The sequence below is a fragment of the Tubulanus polymorphus genome, chromosome 2 (assembly GCF_964204645.1).
Source record: "Tubulanus polymorphus chromosome 2, tnTubPoly1.2, whole genome shotgun sequence".
NCBI lineage: Eukaryota > Metazoa > Nemertea > Palaeonemertea > Tubulaniformes > Tubulanidae > Tubulanus > Tubulanus polymorphus.
The window spans coordinates 3,528,441-3,547,835 of NC_134026.1; the positions used below are offsets into that span (position 1 = coordinate 3,528,441).

Below are 19,395 nucleotides of genomic sequence, written 5' to 3' on the forward strand. Positions count from 1 at the left end.
TTTATAAGGAACTGATTTTATGGTGCCCTGAAGTTCGTTGTAACAAGGTTCCACTGTATATGCATAATTTGCAATGAATAAATGGTAATTGTTTTCTTGTTGCCTGCACAGTATTGAACTACCGGTATTTCCTCTATATGTTATGATAAATATATATGTTATGCTTTTGTTTGTTGAAATTTATTTTAAAAGAATATCGCACTATTGAAGATAATCCGTTGGAAGTGATTGCGTAAGTGTTGGTACATATTCTGGGTTAGATTAATTGGCATAATGTGTTGGAAGAATCCACGGGTTCCTAGTTCCACTAATTCTCTGGCAGCGAAATTGAATCATATTTTGAGAAAAGGCACTGTTGATAGTGTAAAAAAGTATCTAGACGTCCGTATAGGCTAAGAAAATGATACCTTGTTTTCTTCTCATCGGCCTGGTCACTTTTGTAAACTGCTATGAAATTTGTAATCAGTTCATTTCTACAGCTGCCAGGTCTGTAATGGTTAGCTTGATCATAATTTGTTAAAAGATTAGCATGCAGGGTAGATATAGGCGGCTGGCCGGGGCAACTCTTAGACTGAGCAGAAATGAGAAACAAGGCATGTAATTTTTTAGCCGAACTACTGTTTAAAAAACTCTCCACAATGTCCACTTCACCTGTCCATCTGTTCGTTATGATAATGTATGTATTATCTCTGTGATAATTGTCTAATTTGTAAATTATGTATGAACTTATATATGTGAATAAGCTGTTTATAGGAAAACAAAACTGTGGGGATATATGCTACACTTTATTTTATCAGGGATATCTGTTATTTTTATATACCCTGCGTCATGTATGTATAAGTTTGTACTTTGTATTTATGTCTTTATACCGCATGTCAATGAATGTATGTAATACTATAGTTCTTAATAGCTGAAATTAAAATATAATTTATCAGTAACAATCGTCAGTTTTTTTAGTGCATATTTGTATTCGTATGTCTTTTCATATCTTCGCCCAAAGCTCATGCACCCACGACATTGAGCTACACCAGCCCCGGCAGTCCTCATGTCTGTAAGGTAATGTTCATTGGAAGTCAACTCTGGAGAAAGAGGTCGAATCCGTAGTTGTTTAAGACGAAATTATCAAAGACCTGCTAAACGTCCTGGTCAGTTTTAAATAACCAGGTCTGAGTTTGGCTACGGCCTAGAGAATAATGTTAATCTTATTACAGTCAACCTTCGCCTAACTCGGGACAAACTGAAGACTGGCAAAATTGTTTCGAGGTAAGCGAAATTCTGAGTTAAGGATCGGAAAATATGTTAGGAAGTCACAAATATGATTTCGTTTTTGTGTGAGTTGGCCATGTCCGATCATGGACGTATAAACTAGATTATATCTAGTTTATACGTCCATGGTCCGATCGAGTACTGGTTTGGAGTAATTGGTTTGATTACTCCAAGATACAACTGCCAGGGTGAATTCCCTGGTCCCTTCGAGTGCTATTGTTTCGGTACACGTATGTTTGAAACGGCCCGATAAAAGAACTTTATAGCGGTTAGAAATGCGGTGAGGTAGCAGAATTATGATGTTTTTGTAGCGTTCAAAGCAAACAGCTCTGATGAAAAGTTTCCTCCGTTAGTTCCCCAGATGCAATAAGATAGCTATTTTCGTGTAGTATGGCGTCATTATCGAGGATGTAGTCATGTGGTAGTTGTTTAGCCAGTTACAGAAGAAATACCGTGCACAATATCTACATCCTTTATACCTTGAAATCATAGACTGAATCATCGACAAATCAGTTTTTCACCTCATACGCAATAGGATATAACTTTTAAGTTTCAAGTCTTCGTATTACGATACATCTTTTCGTGCTCTCATCGGAATATTCATCTCCGTTGGATTCGCCTTCATTCTCGGTTCGTACGAGCCACTTCACTAGAGAAAGCTGATCATATATGGCCTGGATTTTCACCAAGGTAAGTTGTGGTAGGAAGAAGCGGTTTGCTGCTTGAATACGCAGTAGTGGAAGGCCTGAAGCAGCTTTGGATGTTAAATGTGATTCTATGCCATTTAAAGAAGGCATCCCGTCATCTCTCTAACATCTTAAAAAGATTTTCCAATCTCGCCACCGGCTGACATTCCTTGCCCTTCGTGATTGTAATAAAACTGAAATTGGTTGACTTGTAATTGTGGTGAATCGGAGGGGGGGGGGGGGCACTCGCGTATGACTTGAAGAGGTAAAGATTTGCAATATCCCAAATAAGGACAAACATGAGTGAGAAATGCACAATGAAAAAAAACCGAACAGTTTTAAAGCGGGATCGACGAATATAGAAATCTTCATCAAGTGTAATAGTCAGATCATTCAGTTTTTAACGAAAACCATTTTCAAGTAATAGTACTGCGTACAAGATCAACGTTTATTCATGGCGCATGAAGGTACGCACTCGACTACATAAGATTTTACGAGAGCTATATTACAAGTTCATTGGGTTGGAAAACCTAAAATTACCGCAATCGCTTGCAACGTTCTAGTATCATTAAATACGTCAAATTTTTCAAACTTTTCTTCTTTTTTTTCCATCGCGTGTTTGACACTAGTTTGAATAAGTATTAAATAAGTAAGTTCTTTAGTTTCCGCTCCGTATAGATTCAATCTATTCAAATGTAAGCTATAGTTTTTATCTGCTCGTTCGTTAACCTTTCTGGAGCGGGTAGTAAGATGTTTGGATATACGATGTTTGGATCACACGTTGAAAATGAGAGTTAATGAAACATCTTTTAGAATAATGTTTTATGAATATTCATTTATATCATAAGTATTCATCCTGAGTCACGATCGACCATACACTTATATACATATACAAAACACGTTGCGCATTTCGAATTACCTATCGTTTGAGGGTGTTAGGCTAGCATGAGGTCGTAAACGCATGCGGATTACGATTCGGATAGCATCAAATCGAACTAAACTGAGAGCGTTAATCTATGAATGCGCAATTTATTGACGTCATGAGGGAAAGTGCCAAATCTGATATATTATACGTGTATATGATCATAGCCTTACTACGCATCAGAATAGAGTTCATTCCTGTATCTCTGGATCTTTGAAATGTGAGTAGAAACATGATGGACCAGATGATGGAAACGGAAAAGAGACCAGAGGCAAGTTGGAGTTAACCAGTGGATAGTTGCGCATAAAGAGGATGTATTTTTAAGTTTTAAGTTGACAATTAAAAGTTCATTGTTACAATGGTATTCATCCGCCGGTTATCTTAAACAAACTTTTGAGCAACTGGCCCCAGAAATAGAAAAGAAATCATATAAAACACGTTGAAATAATTGTATATTTATGACTAAAGAGTATTTGCATGACGTCACAGTGCATCCTATCGGTGGCTAACTAAAATAAAAAGTCCACTGTTGAGGCCATTATGACGCATCTGGACAATACCTGAAATCTCATTAAAACTTATGCTAAAATCGAAATCCAAAAAGGTATAAAAGAAATGCATGGATCATATGTGAAAATAATCGATAGCATCTGGTTTTCTTTCAGAAAAAAAATCACCAGTCAACGTAACACAGGATCGGGAATCAATTCAAAGGATTTTTGATTCTCACAACTGCGCAAAAAATGGCTATGACAAGTGCTATGGAAGATATCGATTATAATCGAAAGAATTTCACGATCGACTGCGACTTGTATCGACACCCGTTACAGATGACCGAAGGTCATTATAAATATCACCTGTACAGGGACGAGGTCGGCCAGTTGCATTGTCGTAAAAATAACAAAGGAGAGTTCATCAGATCTCCGAGGTAAATGTTTTGAAAAAAGAAATATTTGCTCAAATGTTTCCCGAAACAAAACAAGCGTACTCTGGTTTTTTTGAAAATGTTAAATTCTTACAAATGGTTTACAACGGTTTGGACGTTTAATCAAACATCTGTTAACGTGTTAATCAAGAGATATTCTTTGGATTGACTTGATTTGATAAATTGTGTTGAAAAGATACTTAAGTGTGCAGAAATTATATATATTAATCTTTCTTTATAACGTGGACTATGTGACGAAGAGGCAGGTGTAAGGGTAATGGTCCTTTCTGGTTATATTATAGTTCATGAAAAGGGCTGTGATTCACCTTTTGAAATATTCAAACGGCGCCAAATAATAAAATAATAAAAACGTTTAAAAATCGAGAAATATCTGCTCGCCGAACTTGATAATTGGGTTAATTTTTTCAGATCGCTGTCAGACACTTGTATTCATACAATGGTAATCGACCCGTTAAACATGGCCAAGGTAAAAAATCAAGAGATTCCGTTCGATTTATATCCAATGATGTTGACCGAAGCGATATATCAACGTGAACTACACGCTATCACCAATCTTCTGTCGACATGGCCAACCCCGGTACTTACCGTCCACGAACTACTGCCATTAGAAGATTACATAGAACCAAATTATGTTACTGCTCCGGTAAACGGGCTTAACATGACTCTACTGGACGCCTTCATATTTGGTTTATTGAACCAGAAACCCGAGTCACGTTTGAAATTCCTGGACTTCACAAAATTTGATAAAGGTACGAACATTTATTTCTTCAAGGAACGAAAGGATTTTTCTCCATGATCACGCCGAACGGAAGGGTTTAACCGCACGATAGAAATCAGCTATCTCGAAGTAAAATGTTTCGATCCAACATTTTTTTTTCTTCATTCTTCAGACAAAAAATTATGCAAAGAATTATGTCGTCTGCCGTTGCTTTGGATGAGGCCCGAGGACCGATGCGTCGAGGATATTCATAGCTATCTCAAAGGAACAATAGGTATGATAGTGATAGATAGAACACGTTATGTAATGTCTAATATCCTGTAAAAAACGATGTATGTGAGATCGATATTGCATATTTTGCAGAGATCTCAAAAGACAAGGTGCAGCGATTCATTAACAGAATCACAGTGATCTATTCGGATATGGAACCAGATCTGGAACACGGAAATATGTTCGGTAATAGATATTTTCAGTCACATACTTAAATCAATTGAACATCTCGTGTGTGAGAGATAGACATATTGTCATAAACATCTGCTCGGTACACACACAGTGTTTTCAATCACACAAATAATGCTATAATAGCTATGCTAGAAAAATCTGCGTATATTTCAGGTCCCATAACGATTATGCTTGATCTGAAGATGAATATGGACGATGTACCGATCGGGCTTGCTCTGCAGCACATTACACCCTTTAGATTTGTCTGCAATAAACTGTGGATGCAAAGTATCCCCGAAGTAGCTCTATCGCTTCAAAACATAAACAAAATTCTCGATCCATTGGTAAATTTTTATTGGCCGGTGTACATATGTCTGACATTTAATTTTAGTTCGTTTGATTTGAAATACATTGTATCAATATCTTGATAAATGCGTAGTGTGATTTCTCTTGTTCTAGATCATAAGCCATTTTGAAATGGAGGATAACCAAGTGTCGACCAACAAAGCCAAGCAGCTCGCTCTTATCAGAGGTCTGAATACGATGCCGAACTTAAGCGGCCTCAGTTTATCAAATACTCTCGACGTAACCGTCTCTACGGACATAATCACTAAACTAAACCGAGTTTTGAGGCTCTATCGAAATTTGAGAAAACTGAATCTGTCGTACTGTAACCTGAAATCACACATTTCTACGCTACTAGCCGGTATACGAACTCCGATGATCTATTTGAATTTAAGGGATTGTCGATTGACCGAGGATGACTTGACGTTCTTGAAAAATTGGCCGTCTCTGAACGCTCTCAGGGAACTGAACATCAGTCGAAATAACTTGAGTCAGTATCATAATTTGTGTTTAGCCACGTTGTCTAGAATGGACCTATTGGCGTGCTTTTCGTCATCGTATTGTAGTTTATCGTTACAAACCATCAAAACTATCGTACACGAATGTCAGTCGCTTGCCACTTTGAAAGTTTTGTGCATTCAGAATTTTACTCCGCCGTCTTGGGAGGATTTGCACTCGATCATCTTCGAAGTGGCAAAAATTCAAAGTCTACAAAAGTGTATCATTCTACCCGAGGCGTACGCATTCCCCGGAAATAATGAATCGGACCGATCCCTGAATAAAAGTCGCCTACGGGCTCGTACGTACAGATATCTGAAACAAAAAGGAAGGCCAGATATTCTACTCGAATGAACCACGGACCAAAAAGTACCGAGTGCGAGTTTCATCAATTACTTGCAGCGTTTAGCTACTCAAACCTTTTATTTACGATACTATAATCATCATATTCCTTTTATATGTAGTTTCCATCTGTATCTGGAAATAAACATCTTGTCTGCGGCATCAGAAATATTCTTCATCTTTTATTTTAAACGTAATCGAGAACTGCCCTTTTATCTAACTCCGAAATTATTGGTATTAGATCGTTTTTCGAAAATCATCACATATGATCCTAATATTTCAAAAAAGAGCGAAAGTTATCGTAATAACGGGGACCTCGAGGGACCGCCACAAAATGACGCCTAGAAACTTCTTTACAAGATGACAAAAAAGTATAAAAGTACTCACGATCTCTTTTCTTTGAACACATCACGCAATATTTTATTTTATTTACAAATATATGACAAAGCGATATACAAGTTATGACTGTTGTATCTAAAGTAAGCAGTCGACATCCCATTTCCACCATATAAACCATTTACAACGATTGCATTTTTAAGTTATATTCATCATTTCATAAGTTTAAGTCTATTTTTTCTCACTATGCGGTGCTAGGTGCACGATTATGCTCGGTTTGATACAGGAATAATCACGATTATCCGATGTATTTTCTATAGCTGCGCGTTTGTATTCGGTTTGTAACGCCGCGCAGAACGATAGAATAGCGAAACAGAATAGTATTATGGCCACGAAAAAAGCGTGGTCGTTAAACGTCCTGTAGATTTGATGCCACTCTGATTGCGGCTGGACCTGGAAAATATGAATGAATCAATCATCAATCATCGGAGCGCTGACCGGCACCACGTGATTATGTGTGGATGATGAACAAATGTAATTCTCTCAACTTGGTGGCGATTAGTACAGTCAACTCCCAGCGAATTCCCAGCTCCCAAGAAATTTCCATTTTCTTCAAGACACTCACTCACAATTACTCGTATTCATTGTGATCATTAATTGGACTGAATTATTGAAATGTCCTTCATAAGAAGTAATGAGAACTTTGCTGCTGTTATTCAAAATATTCCTCAATTGAACCCTGATGAGAGTTTAATTCTGGAAGTCCCCGTAATCTAACATGGGTGTTCAGAAGGGGGTGAGTTAGAGGACAACATCCGGAGGAGATTTACGAACAACAGTTTAGACCAACTGTTGAGTCAAACATTTTCGTCGGCGGATAATCGAACGAAAATGAACCACATTTTCATCACTATTCAGAAAATTGTGTGGCAGATGGCGCGTATGGAATTTGGCAAAAAATCGGAAGCGTGAAAGCATGAGTTCGAGCATTTGCTTTGCGATTGCCGGGAGTTTCGGATAAATGCGCAGGGTGGGGCGATAACCGAGAGTTGACTGCAGGGTACACGGGTCATACATACATGTGTGACATATCGAGATTGCTGACATTTTTCATTGGAAAGTTGGCACTTGTCAGAAAAATGATAACGGTAGTCAAAAAACCATTTCCACCTCGGAAATCTGAAACAAGACAGAAATAGATATCGAAGCAACTGGTGACTTTCAGTTCTGATCTAAAATCCAGGACCTTTTAATTAGATTCGAAGTCTTTGGAGTTAAATCTCTTATCATTTCGTGTTGTTGAACTCACAGTACTATCATATTTACCTGTGGAACATATGATGGCCACATACATCACCCATACACATCATTTTCTCGTACATCTACGCAGAATAATGAAAAATTTATGAGATATTGACTATTATGATGCAAAATAACTATTTGAAATTTTACTATTAGTAGAAATTCGCACATTCACAATAACGAATTGACAGATATGAAAATAGAATGGGACCAAATTATAAGCTAGAATGTCAATATCAAATCATTACAAATATGTATTAAGCGTCCACGGTTATGGAGCGGCTTTTACTCGCTGCTTCAGATACATTCTTTTATTCATTATTACATTTATTTGGTGTAATCATGTATAAACAATGCTAAAACTGTTAAACTCGCTCCTAACCAATACGATGCATGAAATATCGTCAATGCGATCCTATAACAGGGTCCAGTTCCACAGTTCTGAGTTAAGATTTGACCCTGGGTTAAAACATTGAAAATGAACTAACTTTAACTCAGAGTTATCTCTAACTCACAACTGTGGAACTGGGTCCCGGAGTTGAGTCTGTTTCAAAATTCGACTTCAAAGTATCTTAACGTAAATGAAATCAAAAATGGAATACTCTAGATAACTGAGCTATAACTCACTGATCGACAGCCTTCATAATGACACGTCAGACCGTATTTCTTGTATCCACAAAGTGACTGAAGATGAAAAAAAGTATATATATTCAATTATTCAGTATATAATATACATGCATTTTAAGGTTTTTTTTCACGTCCTTGCAAGGGATATGATACTGTCGTTTTCGTAGGTCATTGACCAACGATTGCGCGTACGCGAGCACAAAATCATTATCATAAATCCCTCTATTCTAAGAACTATAAATATAATCTAAAAGATATCACATTTGAAAGCATGATGATACTAAACATTTTGGTGATTCTCAAATCATGGTTTATGAGTGGCCAAGTTATAGAATACTCATCAGAAAAAAATTATTCATCAAAATTATTTTCGACTGAGATGAACTTGACTCGAGAAATTGGAAATATAAGTTTCCTTTTTGCCAACACCTGTCATAAATCATCACCAAGTAATTTGTATTTACGTATTTTCCGTACATTCATAGAAAAATCCATGAAAAACATGATTGATATGTCCCCACAGGACACTTCCATACGACGATACCTTCGGACCCAGGTTGAAAATGTGGTCGTTCCTTTTAGTAAGGGGTATTGTTTTAAAATCGAATAGTTATAATATACCATGAGTCCCATTAAATAACAGCAACATCGGACAAGGAAAATCAACATGGAATCATCAAATAGACGCTTATTAATTTGTTAGAAAAAAGGTCACGTTATTGGGCTAAACATTTTGATGATTGACTCCAGAGAATTTTCACACGTGTAAAACGCAATTTACGTTTTTCCGTTATCAAAACATATATAAATAAACTGCTGCTGGTGATAGAATACTTTTTTTCTACGATACCTGTGGTGACAAATAGCTTGCTTGCGCCTCGTAAGCGTGTTCGGCATGTTGCATGTACAAAATGTTTGCCAAACAAGGTCGACTTATTTGTTTAGCCTTCAGTAAAATACATAACGACACAGCTGAGTCGAATATACTTTTCTGCAACTATAGAAATAGAAAGATTTATATTTTTTTCATATTAATGTTCAATACACAGGTGTTTGGATGGCAAACATTTTCTAAACGTCGAATATTGGCATTCGCCTTCAATGAAAGAACATTGATTATCTTTATGTATAACCCCAAAAATCCAAATAACCACAAATTAAGAAAAAATGAAAATGAAAACCTATGATAATATATCGAAATTCATTGATGAAAATTCTTACATAAAACATGCTCTTACGTTTCGTTTTTGAATGTTGCTATTCATTGGGCTAGAGAAATCAGCCCCGTCTATTATATCGCAAAGTGCTGCTTGACTTTCTGGGTTGAGCCACACGTCCACCATTTTATCTATGTTTTGTACAGTTTTTGGAGTAAGTAAGCATTCACCTGCAGGCCAACATGCTACCCAATTTTCCAAGACGAACTGATTGCAGACGGCCGAACTAAGCAGTCGCGCTTGCTCGAACTTATCTACATCGTTAAAGTCATCGATATCCGTCGCTAGATTTCTGGACGCGTTGTAAAACGTAAAACTAAGAACATTATCCGTAATCACATCAGATCTTGGCACGGATTGAATAGAACAGCTTGTTTGCAGTAAATACGGCGTAATTCCATTGCGTTTTAGTACGTCGGACGGTTTTTGCCACGCCAACCAAAGTCCCCATGGTATCAGATAAGCTATAGCTATACTAATCAAACATCCCGCAGTTATTTCAAACACCCTTAAACTCAATGCTCGCACCATTTCGGTATATCGAGCAATTCTGAAATCATAAATAAAAACATTTCACGATTTAGAAATTTCTTTAATCACTGCGCATGTACCACAGATTTGCCATAAAGTATTCAGATCTAACTCAATGTCCACGTAAATTCGCCCTAATGGAATCAGTATGAATTGCACAAATCTGGATTATTTTCGAATGAAATCAAACGTTTATATATTATCGAAAATATATATACCTACATAGATATCAAAAGGCGTCCTTTCCTACTGCTTCAACAACATTTACTGTTTCCAGTAGTAGCTGTTACTTACTTGCAGCTGTTGTCTGGATCCAAACGACACATATATAAAAGCACAGATACGACAGCAGTGTTTCCACGATTGATTTAATTGTAATACCAATACTCAATATTTAACTAACCAAAAATCAGTTTTGTAGTCATGTTAATTCATTTTTTTCAGGATGAATCATTCGATCTTAATTTTTCTTTTAAAGTGTGTACGATATGATTATGATTAATTACCGGTATACGTAAGTAGGCTTTTCGCCGATGAAGAGCTCCACTGTAGATTTGTCAGTTAAATCAGTTGCATTGGCGTTTTCTCGTTGCAAAAGTCATCGAAATGAAAGTCTATTCCAACTAAATATCTTGTATTTGATCCAATCAAGACCTCTTCGATCTTCACCAGTCCTGGACGTGGTTGCTTCCACAGTGATCTCCGCCCTAAGTGTAACAATTCGCGTAAAGTCTATGTCAATAATGCGTAAACAAGTTAAATATCCGTGTGCCAAGTTTTGAGACACTTCCTTTTTTCAAGTTCTGCTAGTTTAATTCGAAAGTTATGCGAGGGAACCGCCAGCTCACCAAGACGACAACAACGACTGAACAAATCCAAATCTATAGAAATTTTCTTTTGTATTTCATAACTCTCAGAATACACGAACTCTTATATAAAAACGGATCATTGCGGTAAACGATCATGGTTTTATTTTTTTAAATAAATGTATAAAAATGCTTTAAAATTCATGAGTTACAAGGCGAGGGAAGACACACGATTCTTATTAACATCGAATAACATTAAAATAATGTCTAAGGGATTATTAAAACATAAGCAATTATTTCACAAAGCGTCACGTTTTTCACATAGATTCTAAAACACTACAAACTAGACCGTGACCAAGACCAGGTTCAACAACGTATTGTTTTATTCTTATCGCGTTAATTACCAATCAATAACCAGTTCTATTGAATTAGGTAAGCCTTACGAGTTAATAAGGTATGATTACCCCTTATACATATGCTAGTCTCAGTCGATAACTGTAGAACTGGGCTCGCGGTCAACAATAGAAACTATGAGTCTACGCTACAGTCTGCAATATTGAATACAACATTTTTGTGCACAGCCAATTACGAACAATAAAGCAACATGATTTCGATACAACTCTTCAGAGAAAAATCAATGACAAAATTAAGCTGCACGATCAGCTGTACTTAATATTAAAACTAAAGGACATTGACGATTGAAGGAATTATGTACAATCATAATCATTCCGCACCATGAAATTAATTGACAAAGCTGCCTTTACGATTCGCATAACAAGAGTCCTATATGAGAAAATTCATCAACAATATAAAAAGTATGGTCGACGCAAATGTTTCGGCATAGTTTCAATCGGTAGTAACATTTAATAGCACCTTAGATACCTCTTATCAGCATAATACAACACACCATACATCCAAACTAGTTTACAATTCCTCAAAAAATGCAACTCTTGCTTTCGTAGTCCCTGATTTGATCTGAAATATGAAAAACAACTTGATTTTTGAGACAATTGTGGCAATGAATAGGACATTTTTTCATTAATTAAACACTTCTTGGTACATGTAATGAAATCTCTAGTACACCGGGGGATCTAGAACTTTAAAATCAGCAGCAACTTCTAACACACCTTTTGTAAGGTAGAATGCTTGTTATCTCCTTTTTGAACATTCTCTTCATGAAAACGGTCAAAATTCGTTTGTTTTTCTTCGACTTTCAGAACTTCGATTTCGGATTTCAGCTCTTTCAATTGCTCCTGTAAATGCTTGCTTTTCTCTAAATACTCGACCCTGAAAAATGCGACAATAAATCATTCGTTAATGATTCAGCTGTTCATGTGAAAGATTCTTCATCACATAGATAAGTACCTTTCTTTCTCGATTTCCCGCGACAATTGATCCATATCGGCATCCGTTGTAAGATCGCAGCTGTCTTCGTCGCAAATTGAAAGCTGACCCAATTCACAGTCCGAAGAATTATCAGTACGCCCGAGGCCAGGCAATCCGGATTCCAATCCGAGATCCGATAAATCCGAAACCAGCGGATTAAAGCTATAGAGACCCTGGAAACAGACTTTGCTTTGAATATACTTATTCTAAAATATTTGAGTACTGTGACCCGTATTTTGATTTATCAATGAAATCAAATTCATCGACTGGTACTTACTGCATATGAACCATGAGTTAACATCGTTAGTTTGTCTTTCGTAGCTTTTTCTTGTATTTTAGCCTTCAACAATTCATCTCTCAGTTGGTCAGCTTCGTGTAACCTGTCAACATTAACATAACTACCTACATTAGATTACATTCAATCAACATTCACCGAGATTAGCTGTGAAATATTTCAGTACCTGAGGTCTGTATCTTCAACCATTCTAGCAGCAATCATCTCCGCCTCTCGCGCTCGATGTTCCATGACCATCTTCTCCTCCTCAGTCTGAAAATGATCACAAGTTATCGTATGAAGTTACTTCCATTTGCAAAGGTGCTGGCCAGAATGAAAACTCTTTTTATTCAAGCTACGACTAGCCACACTTTTATTATGTCCCAGAAGCTATATCATTAGCTATCTTACAGAAGCATCTTACTGAATAAGGCACCAAATATGGTAAACAATGAAATAACAATACCCCCGGTAATAGTTAACTCTGCCAAAATCAATGTAATCCTGTTTCTTGAGTCAAAAAGTTGAAATTTTTGTTCGCTTTCTATTTCAATCATAATCATTTACATAAACAGTTGATAGATTTCAGTAAAAGCTTTACCTTTAGAGCAGCAATTTTCATGCGTTGAGTTTCAGCCTCAGCTTCAGCAGCTTTCTGGGTCAGTAACATGGCTTCTTCTTCTGCTATTCGTGCTTTCTCAGCCAGTAATTCAGCAGTTTCCTCTGATCGCATCTGACAAAGAGAATACCGATAAATGATTCGTGTTCATGCCATAATCCTATCATAAAGCAAAACAATATTTTTTCGAACGTTAGAAGCCAATGAAACTTTACAAATATAGTAGAACTAGATTAATTCAGATTATTTGGGACCAATAAAATTAATGTGGTTTATCAGAATTCCTGATTAAACAGAATATTGTATGTACATATTTCTGAATTAGATCAAAAAGATCCAAATTAAGTGGGTCTGTCTGTAAAGAGGGAAATTTCAATGCAAGTTTTCAACTTTTTTCTATAACTAATGACTTACAAGTGCTTCTTGGCCTAAGCGCATTTCTTCTTGCATTTGTTGCATGCGTCGTTCCAAATTCTCTTTGTCCCTGACAGCCTGTTCGCGTAGTTCCTTCTCTTTGGCCAGCTTAGATCGTTCGACCTGATTGGAATATGGATAGATTGGTCAATGCTGTTTAGTGTAATCTAATGTCGGCAGTAACATTTATATTGACAGGTTACAAGAAGCTGAGAGATGAAGTGCCAAAGGTTGAAATACAAGAAAAGGCTATGAAAGACAAACTGACAATGTAATGAGTACAGGTCAATGAATTCAATTTTGCTGATAAATCTAGATATCTATCGCAGTGCCTTAGTTATTATCGACTAATTTGACATAATTCTATTATGGATTCTCTACCTGTTTTCGTGCTTTCTCCTCCTTTGCCTGCAATTTCATCTGCTGAATTTCGATGCTGTCCGGTTTCCGACGCCTCATAAATAGATCATGATTTCCCACGCACAATTCCAAAACCTTCCAACGGAAATAATTTGGTTATAAATCCGAGTACAATAGACAGCAACACTAAGGCTGATGAAGTAAAATGTAATTATCAGGATAATCGTCGTCGGACATTTTGCCCCCTTCCAATTTTTACTGATTAATCTTTGTTTAAACTTTCTTACACTGTTATTTTCTAATCTAAGACTTCAAGCAAGAGGCATTTGTACCAGGGGCAATCGTCCTAGAAACATACAATATACATACCAGTTTGTTTATTCGCGGCTTCGGAGCATAAAATTCAAAATCGGGAGATTTCTTATCCATTGTTTTGATAGTAAACTACAACGAAAGGTCATAATCATAATCTTCACGTTAGTATTCTGTCACCGAAACACCACAGACACATTTCTGTAAGAGCGGTATGGCCGAGTGGTTAGAGTGTCCGGCTCTGGGAAGCCAGGTCGTGGGTTCGAACCCCGTACATTGCCGTTGTGTCCTCAGGCAAGACACTTATCCTCATTGCCTCTCTCCACCAGGAGTAAATGGGTACCTGGCCTGATAGATGACTCCTGAGGGTTTGTTAGCAGCTCGGTGTTACTTCTCCCCAGGGAGAGATGACTGATACATGTTAGAGTATGAAATTGGCTGGGGTAATAATACTGAAAATGTAAAGCGCTCTGAGCAGCCTGGCTAGATTTAGCGCAATATAAGACACATATTATTATTATTACTATTATTATAATTATTATTCACTCGTAAATACCTTCTTATCTTTAAATGCAACGTTTTTAATTTCGCTCCACGGGAAGCTAATTTTCGGCGTTAATCGGTTGTCTAACTCGTAGATATTGAGACCGACGGCGTCGACGCCGAGCCACAAATCGGTGTCTTTTTTGTTTTTGATTTGAAAGTAATTGACGCCGTACATCTCGAGGTCCTGAGCTATTTTCAAATATTCCATTTCAGCTTCATCTCTGAAACCAAAATCATCGAAAATTCATATAAAATAGTGATGATCATAAGCTAGCTTTATTAGTAGGTAATCTAAACATACCTTGACATTCCTTTATGATCAGCGTACCACTGTTTAATACGATCTTCCCACATTTCAGCCGTCATCTGATACTGGTCAATAACGCGTTGAGGTAACAAATCTTCAGGTGCCATCATACTCGACTGATAAGATGACTCATCGTAATCTCCATACTGTAACGTCAATCAAAAATTGTACCAAAATAAGATTCATAATTTGAGAAATACTAATGATTTCTAACACATAAAATGTTAGTTTACCTAGGTGATTAAGAGGAATACTTCTACCCGGTCTAGAAAAGTTCATCATCCCTCACATGGATATTAAACTGATGGCTTCACGAATTTAACTTCAAGGAATTAAATATGGACAAGTCTAGCCAGGTAATTCGAGGAAGTTTCAATTCCTACTAAGGGTAGATGAGCTTTTTATATAGACTGGGTAAAAGTATTCTTTGACAATTCAATTAACAGGGCATCTGTAGATTTTATGTTTTAAAAAGCCTCAATATTTTTAAAACTTTGACTTGATATCCAATGATGAAACATCCTCCACTATGACCAAAATGATATGAAGTAATAACCAAACCTTGGCTTGGACGGCGTATGATGCAAGTAGGACTGACGCTTCAGGTGGGCAATAGATGTCCATATCTAATATCGATTGTTTCACTTGCAGGAAGAACATGTGCTGCGTAATTTCTTGAATCAATTCTTCCGATACGTCTTCCGGATAAAACTTCGCTAAAAACATAAGAGGAAGCGGCGACTCTTTCGGTACATCTTGTTCCGACACCTGAAACAAAAACAAAATTTGCAGTAAATCAAAATCAGGGGTAGGGCACGCTGAAACACACCCATCATACCGTAATGTACATTGTGAAAATTTACTGACACGAAAGTTATATTCTAAGAATCCAGTATTGAAAAATTTTTTGGTATAAAAACTCAATTCCAAGTCGAAATTTTGATACTTTGGGTCTGAATTGGAGCTTGGTCTGAAACATTCATTGTATCTAAAGCTTCACGAATGTCTTACTTTCTTCTCTGATTTCAGCCATGTTAAATAGTTCCCTTTACAACTCGCGTAACGCAAACCGAAATACGACGTTTCACGCAAACCAATCGTTCGACAAACCAAATCAAACAACTCTTTTCCGGTGCTTTTTGCCTGTATAAAAAAGGAATAAAATTAGGCTAATTTTGAGATTTGTACAAATCGACTTGTTTTGATTCATCAGTCCTGCTAGTCTCTAAGTGATGGCAATCCATTCAATGTCAATGACAAACAACCAACTTTTTATCTGTGTTAAGTTTATAGGAGGCTTTGATTGCTTAATATCTAATAACCCGTCTCACCCAATACATTCCCTGACCCTATACTCTCTCTGTTGTCGGCTGTACCTTGCTAGTTTTGTCATGATGACATGGGTGGGCTAATTTTTCTTAAGGAGTATTAGTAACCGGTTCTCTCATCTAGCAAAATGTGTGGTCTAACTGCAGTTTGGGTCACCTTTCCACTGTGTGGCACTAGTGTTATTAAAGAATAGTGTTATGGTTAGGTTAGGTACATAAACCATTATTAATTAGGGACACCTAAACTGCAGTCGCTCCAAATGTGTTACTTTCCTGGTAGACTAGCAGTTTCTCTATCTAGTCAATCATAAAGAAATGGCACCAATTAAATGGTGGCAAAAATATTTTGACATTTTGAGACAGTTTTGAAAATTGTATTGAATTGGATTGAATGTCAGAATGACTCACTCCGATACTGAATTCCAGTTCAGCATCCATCGTCGTGATGCGCACGGGAAAACATTTCGTTTGCGATTTGGAACTTTTTTTCAAAGTTCCCAGAGGCATTTTACGTCGCAGTGTTCCGTACAGTGGTCACATAGTCCAGCATTAAAACAACAAAAACTAAAAAAACTTTTCTAATCGTCAAAATTTCATTTCCGCATTTGTCATCGCTAAAGTGCAGACTCTGAAACGGAACGCAAACGTTTACCCTCTTACTATGTATAGAATTCTTTAAACAGTCATTTCAAATACAATTGGAAACATTTCATATCCATTGATATAAACACATTAATGTCAAGAAAAATTAAACACATTCAAAATCTATTTTCAATTCAGTAGACTGATATATAATGACACGCTATATATTAATAAAATTCTCCCTTACGTTATGCAAGCGGCGCCGTGGCTAAGCGGTTAAAGCGCCTGTCTAGTAAACAGGAGATCCTGGGTTCAAATCCCAGCGGTGCCTATTTTGCTCTTCGTTTTCTACAAGTATTTTTTAGTGAGAAGTAAATATAAATATCTTCACTACAATACAGATTAAGCCTCCTAAGGTGATAAAAACATCGGGTTTCATCTCTACAATTTCGAATGTCGAGTTCTCTTTAGCCCCGAACTGTGATCAGTCAGTGCTTTTGTCTGGGCGAAATTTGGCACAGAAAGCGCAAGGTTTGAACTTGGCACAGAAACCGCAAGGTTTGAACTTCCGCAAAGTGTTTGATCGAGGAAAAAATCTACGTTCCGCCTATGTGACGTGTGTGTTGAAGTGTATCCGCTACAAATAAGTTGTTTCCAATACTCAGGTTCTTGTATTATTTAGAATATCGGATACGCCTTCATTAGACGAAAAATCGAAGTAAATACCTACGTTTCCCATACATTCCAAGTGTATCCGCTACGACGTCAAGGAGTAAAAACGGACAAAATTATGAACAAATCTTTCCACATTTCAGCAGAGGTAAGTGATTTTAGGATGTAGGCGGGAATTTATTTTTTCTCTCCAACGGGTCCATGTCCATAATATATCGATTAAAGATGTCAGGAAAGTATTTTACGCGACAGAATTATTCTATTAATCGACTGATGGACTTAAGATTCGCAAAATAATTTTGCGAATCTTAAGTCCATCAGTCGATTAGTTCGTCAATTATTGACGAACTAAGACAGATCAGGCAGTCAATTTTGGTACGGTGGTCACTCATTCCCACGTATCGGTTGCCTCACCGATGAATTTGCTGCACGGGCCGCATCAATTTAGATCAATGACGTTTAATTTTTTGGCATCGCCGCTAAACTCCTTTTTGTTCGTTGGGCCATGAATATGAATTTTCTCAAGTTTTTTCTTAACGAGACTCATTTCAGGGAATTTAAAACCGCATCTTTGAGGAATGTTTGGTTAGATATATATTTGGCTGTGAAAAATTGTCTGTGCATGTGGTGGCTCCGACGGGCCTGACATTATTGAATTATGAACGCGCACTTTATAGGTTAATGGTGAAAAATGAGATTTCTTGGTTGCAAATAAGTGTCGCATGTGTCACATAGTTATGAATAATTGATAGTCTGTGGATTCGATCGTTTAAATGCGTGGAACACGATAATGTTACAAATTGATCACTGTTTATACCGAACAAAAAAGCTGAAGGATGATTAGCTAATCAGTTTTTCTCCCTTCATCGAGCCGTCTGGTTAATTAAATTTGCCTATTGAACAGTTTTTTTCATAAAGTGTATGTATATAATTTGACAACTGTAGATGTTCACAGAACAAGTTTGATTTTCAGGACACCTACACATAACCACGAGTATATATACACCCGATTCACAATTTCGTCATATTGTTGATGTCCTTATTTTGAATAACTTTCTTTCACGGATATTTCCAATAGCCATATTGACAAAACACAGTTTGATCTATATATAATCTAACATTCTACTTTTACACGCAGGATGGCTAATGTGATTCTAAGAAGCACCCGACCGCGTTCAGCTTCGAGTAAACTTTACCAGAAAAATCAGAAGACGCGCAGCATTGCAGATATCAGTGACCACGATGTCGCCAGCGATGTCCTGAATGGATCGGACCAGGGCTCCTATGTGGGCTATGGATTTTTCACGTCAGACGATATTTCAAGAAACACAGTCGGCGAGACGACGGATGAAGAGAGTATGGCAAAGACATCGCAACAACATGCCGACGAAGACTTTTCTAAATATTTATTAGACGACGACGAACTTTGGGATACGGCCCGGATTGTACCAGGAAAAGTCAGGTCGTCCGGAAAAGGCTTGACTCCAGTCGAAAAACGTGCTGCTAAAAAGCAGAAGTCATCGAGAAAAAATAGCATAACGTTGTCTTTAGATAGTATTTATGATAAAAAGGGAATGTACAAATCGAAACATTCGATTAAGAATACATTTTC

At 37.1% G+C, this 19,395-nt stretch overlaps 3 protein-coding genes and 1 non-coding gene across 4 annotated transcripts; 2 read left to right on the top strand and 2 right to left on the bottom strand.

Moving 5' to 3' along the window:
- Positions 1-1,764: 1,764 nt before the first annotated feature.
- Positions 1,765-6,335, top strand: LOC141900136 (leucine-rich repeat-containing protein 14-like). Its single transcript, XM_074786898.1, has 7 exons — positions 1,765-1,956; positions 3,540-3,802; positions 4,229-4,569; positions 4,711-4,812; positions 4,902-4,994; positions 5,154-5,323; positions 5,439-6,335. Exons 2-7 carry the CDS (start codon positions 3,618-3,620, stop codon positions 6,174-6,176), a joined length of 1,629 nt encoding a protein of 542 aa, XP_074642999.1. The 5' UTR covers positions 1,765-1,956; positions 3,540-3,617; the 3' UTR covers positions 6,177-6,335.
- Positions 6,336-6,580: 245 nt separating this feature from the next.
- LOC141900490 (uncharacterized) lies at positions 6,581-10,426 on the bottom strand. Its single transcript, XM_074787406.1, has 7 exons — positions 10,400-10,426; positions 9,668-10,196; positions 9,280-9,426; positions 8,430-8,486; positions 7,827-7,882; positions 7,580-7,679; positions 6,581-6,953 (listed from the first exon to the last, which is right to left on the bottom strand). The coding sequence occupies exons 2-7, from the start codon at positions 10,175-10,177 to the stop codon at positions 6,732-6,734; spliced, it is 1,092 nt and encodes a 363-aa protein (XP_074643507.1). The 5' UTR covers positions 10,178-10,196; positions 10,400-10,426; the 3' UTR covers positions 6,581-6,731.
- Positions 10,427-11,093: 667 nt separating this feature from the next.
- On the bottom strand, positions 11,094-17,143 carry LOC141898873 (merlin-like). Its single transcript, XM_074785012.1, has 14 exons — positions 16,938-17,143; positions 16,213-16,344; positions 15,763-15,969; positions 15,196-15,347; positions 14,905-15,115; positions 14,406-14,480; positions 14,058-14,171; positions 13,677-13,799; positions 13,245-13,376; positions 12,831-12,916; positions 12,647-12,749; positions 12,349-12,542; positions 12,111-12,270; positions 11,094-11,958 (listed from the first exon to the last, which is right to left on the bottom strand). The coding sequence occupies exons 1-14, from the start codon at positions 17,034-17,036 to the stop codon at positions 11,908-11,910; spliced, it is 1,839 nt and encodes a 612-aa protein (XP_074641113.1). The 5' UTR covers positions 17,037-17,143; the 3' UTR covers positions 11,094-11,907.
- A 226-nt stretch (positions 17,144-17,369) lies between these two features.
- On the top strand, positions 17,370-17,442 carry Trnat-agu (transfer RNA threonine (anticodon AGU)). Its single transcript has one exon. It is a non-coding gene; the product is annotated as a tRNA-Thr (tRNA).
- Positions 17,443-19,395: the final 1,953 nt, after the last annotated feature.

Bases quoted from the DNA above. Each gene is read 5' to 3' on its own strand.
- LOC141900136 (XM_074786898.1), top strand. From the start codon at position 3,618: ATGGCTATGACAAGTGCTATGGAAGATATCGATTATAATCGAAAGAAT. The intron at 3,803-4,228 runs GTAAATGTTTTG...TAATTTTTTCAG, and splicing joins GAGTTCATCAGATCTCCGAG to ATCGCTGTCAGACACTTGTA. The intron at 4,570-4,710 runs GTACGAACATTT...TTCATTCTTCAG, and splicing joins CTTCACAAAATTTGATAAAG to ACAAAAAATTATGCAAAGAA.
- LOC141900490 (XM_074787406.1), bottom strand. From the start codon at position 10,177: ATGGTGCGAGCATTGAGTTTAAGGGTGTTTGAAATAACTGCGGGATGT. The intron at 9,427-9,667 runs GTAAGAGCATGT...CTATTTCTATAG, and splicing joins GCAACATTCAAAAACGAAAC to TTGCAGAAAAGTATATTCGA. The intron at 6,954-7,579 runs GTATGTATGACC...CATATTTTCCAG, and splicing joins AATCTCGATATGTCACACAT to GTCCAGCCGCAATCAGAGTG.
- LOC141898873 (XM_074785012.1), bottom strand. From the start codon at position 17,036: ATGCCTCTGGGAACTTTGAAAAAAAGTTCCAAATCGCAAACGAAATGT. The intron at 12,917-13,244 runs GTAAAGCTTTTA...GATCATTTTCAG, and splicing joins TGAAAATTGCTGCTCTAAAG to ACTGAGGAGGAGAAGATGGT. The intron at 11,959-12,110 runs GTGTGTTAGAAG...TTCATATTTCAG, and splicing joins AGCATTCTACCTTACAAAAG to ATCAAATCAGGGACTACGAA.